The sequence below is a fragment of the Austrofundulus limnaeus genome, unplaced genomic scaffold (assembly GCF_001266775.1).
Source record: "Austrofundulus limnaeus strain Quisiro unplaced genomic scaffold, Austrofundulus_limnaeus-1.0 Scaffold73, whole genome shotgun sequence".
NCBI classification, from domain to species: domain Eukaryota; kingdom Metazoa; phylum Chordata; class Actinopteri; order Cyprinodontiformes; family Rivulidae; genus Austrofundulus; species Austrofundulus limnaeus.
The window spans coordinates 735,166-744,066 of record NW_013952475.1 but is presented as its reverse complement, the minus strand read 5'-3'; the positions used below and the strand labels follow the sequence as shown (position 1 = coordinate 744,066).

At 38.5% G+C, this 8,901-nt stretch overlaps 1 protein-coding gene across 1 annotated transcript in view; it reads left to right on the top strand.

Moving 5' to 3' along the window:
* Positions 1–2,231: 2,231 nt before the first annotated feature.
* ptprsa (protein tyrosine phosphatase receptor type Sa) overlaps positions 2,232–8,901 on the top strand; it is a gene marked incomplete at its 5' end in the record, with an annotated part of 143,769 nt that continues 137,099 nt past the window's right edge. The window contains 1 exon segment of the mRNA XM_014010777.1: positions 2,232–2,339. Within this exon segment, the coding sequence (XP_013866231.1) occupies positions 2,243–2,339 (97 nt within the window).

The following is an 8,901-nucleotide window of genomic DNA, read 5'->3' as shown; positions in this document are numbered from 1 at the left end:
TCGTGGAGTCGTGTGTGTGTGTGTGTGTGGACGTTTTTCCGACATCGTGGAGACTGTGTATACGAGGGCGTGTATGTATTTTGGCCCGATCTAAACATGATACAGCAATCTTGAATTTTGTTTAAACAAAAATCTTGAAGCACAAAGAGGATGTGTAAGTTAGTTCAGTTTGTTTTATGGCTGATAGACTCCATGTTTTCRCTGTGGCTGAGGAGAAGGCAGCTTCTACCACAGYAMTGATCAACAATGCTATGGCTAACTCCTGAATCTCTGCAGGGCGTGTCTCTACAGAGAGGCTTTTATACTGAACACTGTGCTGTGAGACGACACACGGTGCCAGCAACGTCATACGATATTTTTTGAACGAATCAAGAAATTCAAATGTAGTAGCCCCATAGAGAACAGCACAAAGACGTTTTTAGACACAATATTGTAGATTTAAACAATTTTAGCCCAAAATGTTGAATTTTAGTGATAAATAGAAAGGTATTACCCTTAGGACACAGTTTAAACAGTTTTTCTGCAAAAAAAAAAGATTTTGGAGTAAGTGCCTCTTTAAAAATAAAAAAAGGAATGACATGGAGTTAAAGGGGAAAATGAGTGCAACAGCTCAAGAGGAAATTGGTGATAAAAGAGGAAAGGTTTGGCAGTATTAATCAGCCATTTTTTACACCTGGTCTCTAATTAAAATAGGTAAAAAAAAATTCTCATAACAACACTTATGTTATGATACATATTGTGCTACATTTTTCAGCCATATCACCCAGCCCTAGKTTGGGCGATCTGGTAAAAATAAATGTAAGCCTGCTGATGATTGGATTAAATGTGTTGGCCATGTAAGTATATACAGTATGTTTTATCTTGTTTTACTTTAGTAGTAGCSATCAAACTAGCCTTCTTTTGTCCCATGCGTCCTTGAGTCCGATTGTATGTGGTTGGTGGAATTTGCAATGCCATTTCATAACTGCAGTCAGTCACAAACACATCTTATGAAAACTTGTAGTGTGTAGCCAAGTAAGGCTTTTACACTGCCCCCGGAGACAGCTTGAAAGTGACTGTTCTGAGGATCAAAGGGTTCAAACTTGCATCCAGTATTTTTGACCTCCTGGTCACATAGGGAAAAAAATTATAAATTGCACAGACTCGGCACAGTTTGCACTGTTGTACCCTGTTAACCACCTAGTGCGCAGGTAATTAATCTCCCTTCTCGAGAATGGCCCTCACCCCTCGTAGTCTCAGCTGAGTGGTACCTTCCCCGGATCTCAGAGGAGTTCATTGTCTTTCAGAAGGACAATAAAGCTGGGCAGATCCTGGCTGTCACAGGTGCTTGACCCTCTGTCTTGTGTTTTTGGTCCTCTGGGATTGAACAGTCTTGTATTTTTTTTCTTTTTTCTTTTTTTGTTTGCAGCTCAATTGCTGAGGCAGACTACGCTACAAGTTGCGGAGTCCTTTTTAGAAATACAGTACTGTTGTGCTCAACTGCTGTCGCATTTTTCAATAAAGTGCTTGCGAAAGTGTAGAAAATGGATTTTAACAGMTATAACACATGCTCTTCATTAATTTGTTTATAATTAAAGGGTGTGCGTAACCACGGAGTAGCTCCGTGCCGCATCAGCCACATCAGCGAGRGAGCTAGAGTGTGCTGGGTGTCGACCCTGCTTTTCGTTTATGCTGTGGGATTATTGGCAATTTGACTAAAGCAAAGAGAGCATGCCTGGAATATCATCAAATGCCTGTGTAATTACAAGTCAATGGGATAAGCAAAAAAGTGACGATCAGGCKATTAGACTACAGGGGGAGAAAAAGAAAAAATAAACAAGAATTCTTTTGCAATCTAAGGGATGTGAGTAGATGCTTTGTGGCAAAATGCAACAGTTTTATGTTTGTGTGACGTGATGCTTACAGAATGTAGCAAAAAATGTCACCAAGCAGCTGAGTTTCTTGCAATTTCAATTGTTCACTGAACATTTTTTAAACAATTTGTTGTTTTAGGTAAAGTTACACMTGCAACTATTTTATAAAATAAAACACAAAACACCCCTTTCCAAAAAAWTTTAAGGCAATTGTAAAAAATATATATATTTAAAAACATCTGATGTTTATGCATATGTGTTCTGTGCTTTTCCAGAGTGCCAAGCAGTCCTGYGTGAAGACCCAAACTCTCCTGCACAGCCGGGGCCTCGGCTCCCCGGCCAGGTCGTCGATCGGTCCCGCCCCTGCCCTCCCCCCCGCCACAGCCAAGATGGCCACCAGTGATGCCCGCCGTCTCTCCTTGCCGTTCCTGTTGCATGTGATYACTCTGCTGCTATTGCTGCTGCTCACCTGCTCCCAGGCCTTATGTGAGTATGAAAAGTTACTCTTTTACAATCACGCAGCTATTCTGTGTAATGTCTTACGGCCTCCGTGTACTCCATCCAAAGACGTGTGGTCACATGGTTGTGGCTCATAGCCCCTGAGACATACCGTGCTCCACAGGTTTTGGCAGACTGATTCCTCCATGTACARTWTCTGTTTTATCTCCATCCCTGAGTTTTCGGRCATTTTATAAATGTCTGCGTCCTGGTACAACAGTAGGATTCTGGAAGTGAGTAGTTGAAGTAAAAAGAATTAAAAAAACACGCCCATTAACTTCTGACCAGTCACACAGTACGTTTTTATTCAGAGGGGTGTGAAAAGTTCTTWAGGCAGGTTGKGACAAGAAGGGGCAGMWGAYTCAAARCYGCATCATGCATCTGTGACACTAGCTATGTTTACATGAACATAAGTWATCAGATTAAACAGCCAATAAAAATATAATAAAAATCCCTCACGTAAACACCCCCATCCAAATATTCAAATCTGATTCAGCTCGATCCAAATGAATTTGTAATCAGAATGAGAGGGATGTTTTATGCCCATTGATAATCCGAGCGGCGTGCATGCCAACACTTAATCTGATCATGTTATTCTGGTAGTGGAAAACGGATCAGACTGCTCATGACTTCTGACTTTCATCCACTGGTTTCTGATCTTATGGGATGGGAGGGATAGCAGCGCTGMAGTTGCCAGCAGCACARAACTTTCAAGGATGTTTACTTCCTCCTGCYCTCTCATCTGGTAAAGAAGGGAGACAAACGGCAWACGTTGCTACGCAAAAAAATAAAAAACAAAAAAACAAGGAGGGCAGTAACATCTCCACCATTATTAAAACCTGTTTCTTTATGTTCATCACRTAAGTAGAACATCTGTGTTTTTTAAAGTTTACAACTCTGCGAATGTCAGTACCTCTARTATGAATAAAAGTCCGGATCAGATTAATTCATTTTGTGCCCACGTAGATGGGACATTCGGATTATTTAATCCGAACACGTTTCAATCYGATCCAGAAATTTTGTGCATGTAAACATAGCTAATGACACCCGATTTTGTCAGTTTGGAGAGAGTATGCAGATGCCTTTAAGAAACAGCAGTGAGGGCTTTTTGATTAAATCTTTAACTACATTTATCCATGATTTCACTACATTCCTAACAGCATGTGGATGTTTTTTTTATTTTTTGGTAAACTCACACCTTTTTTTAATTGAGCAAGTGTACAAGTTTAGGGTAATTTACTTTGCATAGCTTAAATGAAATAGATTTTAAAAAAGGACACCAAAATGTACAATAGCATCAAGGTCAAGAAAAACATTTTGAACCAAACATCTGCTTCATCTGTGGGAGTTTGCTTGTTTTGATTTAAATAACTTATGGCCAGATGGATAAACAAGATACTTTAGTTATGTTTTATACAAGTCTTATATTTTTTACATATATAGTGAGCTTTAATACTTGTATTTAGTATGCAGTTAAAAGACCGATAACTCATCTCAGAACGACAGCATGTTTGTCACACGCATACACTGTTTACTGATTTGGATGTCAGTAATAGGGGAGCATTAGTAGTCTCCTATCCCGCACTGTCAACTCCTGCTTAGGATTTGTTCTGCATCATTTCCCTTTTAAGATGGGCTTAGAGCAGCTTTAAAGAGACAAAACAAAGGGGAGGCTCCGCAGAGAAAATCAACAAGAGTGATGGTAAGGTGGGGAGGTTCCCTCTTGGGTTTCATTGTTTGTAAATCCTGAACGAGGTGTTGGGGAGTGTGCAGTCGAGGTAAAGAATTCTCTATGTCTTGACTCACGTATTGTGTACGTCTCTAAATGTAATTTACAAGATAAATTGGATTTTTAACCTTTTACGCTTTTAACAATTAGCATTTTTTAGGGGCTCATGATAACTCAAAGAACTTTTTTTTCTTATGTTGCAATAGAGATGTCTGCCTGTGATTGCCTGGTGGTTTGAGTGTCTGGTCGCATAATTGGAGAGTTTGTCAGTCCATATGGCAAAAAAAAAATCTGAAATTACCCGCAGACTGATGTCAAACAGATGTCTGATGTATTGAAGAGCTGCTAAAAAGATATTTTCATTGGAGTTTTGTTACCTGAAAAATAGACACATTGCTTGTTTTCTTCAGTCTCTTTTACCTCGCTCTTCTCTCTTTTTGGGACAACTCAGTGCTATCATCCTAATATGTTTGGAAAYATACACAGATGCAAAGACTATCTTCCTTTAGCTGCTCTGATTCACCTCCAGACACACACATGTTTGCACAGCTACCCGTTTGGGGGCATTTCATCGACTTCCATTACATTTCTACAGCCTAACCCTGACCACATACCCTAAGGCTAACCTCACAGGTACCTGACCCTAAAACTAACCTAATCTCAATTCACACCTTGGTCCTAAACCCAACCTCCAACCCACCAATGGCATTTAAACCAAACGGGGACTCGATTTAGGTCCCCAAATGCACCAGTTGTCCCCAAATGTAGGATTTTTGTCTTAAAATTGCCCCCAAATGTCACCAAAGCCGAACCCCCCCACACACACACACACACAACCCCCACACAGTAGTGCACTTTGTCCGATTGTGTTCACTCCCACTCTACGGACTGAAAGGATGCCACCGTTTGGCAGAAAAGCCCGACTGAAAGCATGATGTCATCCCCACCCCTCGCGCCCCTCCCTCTCTCCGACTCTCCCTGCCCTCCATTCCTTTTTATTTACACACATAAATCACGTCGAGAAGAAGACGTTTTTTAATCAAAAGAGAAAGAAATATGGCCCAATAAATCCTACCTCCCCCCAACTATATTAATGCTTAGCTTGTGTTCAAGTTTATATCTGTCTGCATGTTTTCATGCATTTGTATTCAGATCCATGCACGTGTGTGTGTGTGTGTGTGTGTGCGCGCGCGGATGCTGAAAGATACTTATGTGCGCTGTCACCTCAGCTTTGTCAATGGTTTGCTGTGGCTCATTGATCGACTTACAGGCCTATAACATTTGTTGAGACACAGCTATAAAACTAGATAGCAGTGTCTGGCATTAATTTTACAAGTAAAGGCAATAGTTGAATTGTTAAGTTTTAGCCTCAAAACCATTTTCAAGAGTCCATAAATTTGAATGTGCAGACAAAAATAAACAAAACATCAAAATCATATTTTTCTACTATTTTTTTWAAAGAAGCAACAAAAGTCACCATTTGTTCAGGGGAAGTAATACTGTTCTCTCATTATTCCTAGTTTGTGTCATACCTGAGTTTGTATTTTCTTCTCTAACAATATTTCTGTATTTTGAGTTTTGGTTTGGTAGATGAACTTATTTAGCCATGTTGAATGACCTTTCACCTTTTTTCGCCCTCTTCTTCTATAAACCCTTTGGTCGTTTAGAATTCTCTGCAATAGCATTCTTGGAAGAGAACTCGTAATAATAATTGCCCAGAGCTCACAGTGATGGGGTGAAGGTGTTTAATTATTTACATTTCTTTGAGCCTGCCCATTGAAATACAAAAGAAAGCCCCACAGTGGAGTTGTTTCTTCTTCTTCTTCTTCTTCTTCTTCTTCTTCTTCTTCTTCTTCTTCTTCTTCATATCTTGCCTGCGTTTTATGTGTTTCCCTGCACTTCACTCACACTTTATCTTTTCCAGTTAAATTATGTTTGAGACAAACGCTGTCAAGCAAATTCTGTCAAATTCATTTTTTATTTGCACCCTGTGGATTCATGCTGCACCTCAGATTTTACGTTGTGCTTTTTATTCCCTTTAAAATAATAGATAGAAAGAAAACAAGTAAATTTTTGATAGCATTAGTTGTGTGAATATTTGAATCAAATAGCTGGTTTGTGCTCAACTCTGGTTGAATTTTTCAGCATTGGACCCTTGGAAATTGTAGCTGGACAGGAAATTCATGTTAAACTATCAGTATTTAATTGCAAGTGAAATAATTTAGGCATGATTTATTAGAGAAATTTGCCTTTTTGGAAAGAAAATTAACTCCCCAAACTGGTTTTCTGATCAGCTTTGTTGGTGGTAGTTGGTTGCTGTCACACATTTCACGCTGTAGACATGTTGTTTATTCCTTTACCCTTGTGTGTAACACGATGTGCTTTATGGCTGATGCTTTTGCTGCAACTCGCTGGGGCTCTGCAGCAACTCCTTATATTCATTGGTGGGCACAGCTATCCAAAAAGCTAGCTTCACTAACCACTAATCTGCTAAACAAGAATCTTAATGCCGCTAACAGTAAACCACTAAAGAGATTAACAATTAGGGGAAGCTAACACTAACCGCTAAATGCTAACATGACTGTCACTCAGACCGGTAGGATTGACACAACCTGTTGTAGGAGGGTGGGATCAACTGTGGCAAATTGACCAATCCAAACCAAAGTTATAKCTCTGTCTAAYTTKTGATACTTCCAGTTTAACCCTTTCAGAATAAAAGCCCTTTTGTTGGAGTATATATTTTCATTTATACCATTTGTAGTTAGTCAAACAACAAATAGCAAATACTTTATCATAAGTATTGTCAAATGTCATTTAATTTCTTTTTGTGCCCACCACTGCTAATATTTCTCTCTAAAAAAATAAAAATAAATGTGGCAATAGCAGAAAAAACCCATCTAATTTCATTTGATCAAAGTCTTCTTTTAAAARGACATTTTTTGGACAGCACATCAGATAAAGAAGCTGTCCTCYAAGCTTGCAGCTTCAGTGATGATGACTTTGTATTTGTTTGTCATCGTTTCTCTTTCTTAGCCCTGTTTCCACTAACATGCTCCACTGGCTTGAGTGATGTTTCAGGAAGTTACTTTGACAGAGAACTACATGAAATTGAAATGTGTGAAGGGTGCTATTCCACCGTCTGTCTGACAGTTGAAAGAAATTCATCTTTTAACTTAGGCAGGTTAAAAAAAATCAAAACAATAAATTATACATCTGCATGCGATAAGAAAGAATTATCCTCCAAGACTGCACCATAATTCGATTTGTGTGTCATTTTTGTATGTTTTATTTTCAGTGGAGAGAAAAAGGCTTTATGTTTTTTTTTTTGTCATTTATTTTGATCAGACCCATAACACCTTTGGCAATATGAGGTGTCCTCTTCATTTAATGAGCCAAGTGTCAATTGCCTCAAGTGAGTCTTTAAATGTAACAAAATTATTCTCATTTCACCTCACTACCGCTCTGTGGCCATATTGATATCAGATCCACACACTTAAGCTTAATTTCCRTCTTTTCTCTGAGGAACTGAAGTCTATTTATTTCCAATAGGTTGAAGGATACTTAACGCCATTTGCTTTTTTTTTTTTCTTTAGCCTTGAACGCTGGTTTCAGTGGGACCAATTTGTGCATATTACTAGTGCGCCACTCTTTAAAGAGAAGGCAGCTTTGCTTTGACAGCATTGTGGTTGGGCAAAGTTTTTCACCTCTGGGTATCAACACATCAGAACTTCACACTGAATCTCTTCTTTCTGCAAGTCCYTTGTGAACTGATTGATCTGATCTGTGGCTTTGTTTGGTACGCCTTCAACACTGATGTCTCTTTTTTATTTTTATTTTTCCCCTTCATCTTGTTCTGATTTGTGTGTTTCTTTTATTTTTTAAACTTTAGTTTTGGAATATTTGGCTTGCTTAAATTTATAGTGCTTATTAAAACTAAACAACAGCTAGACTCATATAGTTTTGTTAAAAATGAATAAAGATACTTGACAAGTATGTATATAAAACACAATTTTACCTTTTTTTGGAATGTTTTTGAAATGTGTAAAACTTTTAAGTATAGGTTTTCCTACAATATTAATGTTATACCAAAGTTTTCTAAAATGACACATTTTATTTTCCAATAAGTAAACGCCATTTTTAAAAAATATGGCATTCTGCACTGCATGGGTTACAAAAGCAGCTGCCCCGAGAGAAAATTCCAATTAGTTTTTCTTCCTAATRATGTAATTGGAAAAGTATTGGTTTCATTAGGCCTTAAGCTTGCAAAGTTAAAGTACGGCTTAAATTGAAAAGAAAACTGACCCACATGCCCTGAGGAGCTGACTTTTAGGCTGAAGTCTAGATTATTTAAAAAAAAAAAACCTTCCCTGAAGATATTTCAGATAATCATATTTAACAGAAAATCACAAGATTTCAAGTGATTCTCAATCGAGATGAAGGACTCCTGTGTATAAAACTCCTCTTGTGATATCAGTGAAAAATAATTAGTGTTACAGATAAATCTTTGAAGTTGTTGTTGTTGTTGTTGTTGTTGATCACAGTAGGCAATCTGTTTTTACTTGTAAATGTTCTCCTTTTTTTTTTTTGCTTGCTTCAAGTTTTAGCCTCAGTCTGCAGGTTTCTCTTRGAAGTGACTCTGTGAAAACCTCCAAACAAGACAAAGCAAGACGGGTTTATAGTTAAGGCTTGGTTTCCATAGTGATGGTGCTTCTCCAGGCAGCCTGTGAGAATTGGTCCTGATTGATGGAGCTTGGTTGTTTAGGCCCAGAGGGTGTGTGTGTGTGTGTGTGTGTGTGTGTGTGTGTGTGTGTGTGTGTGTGT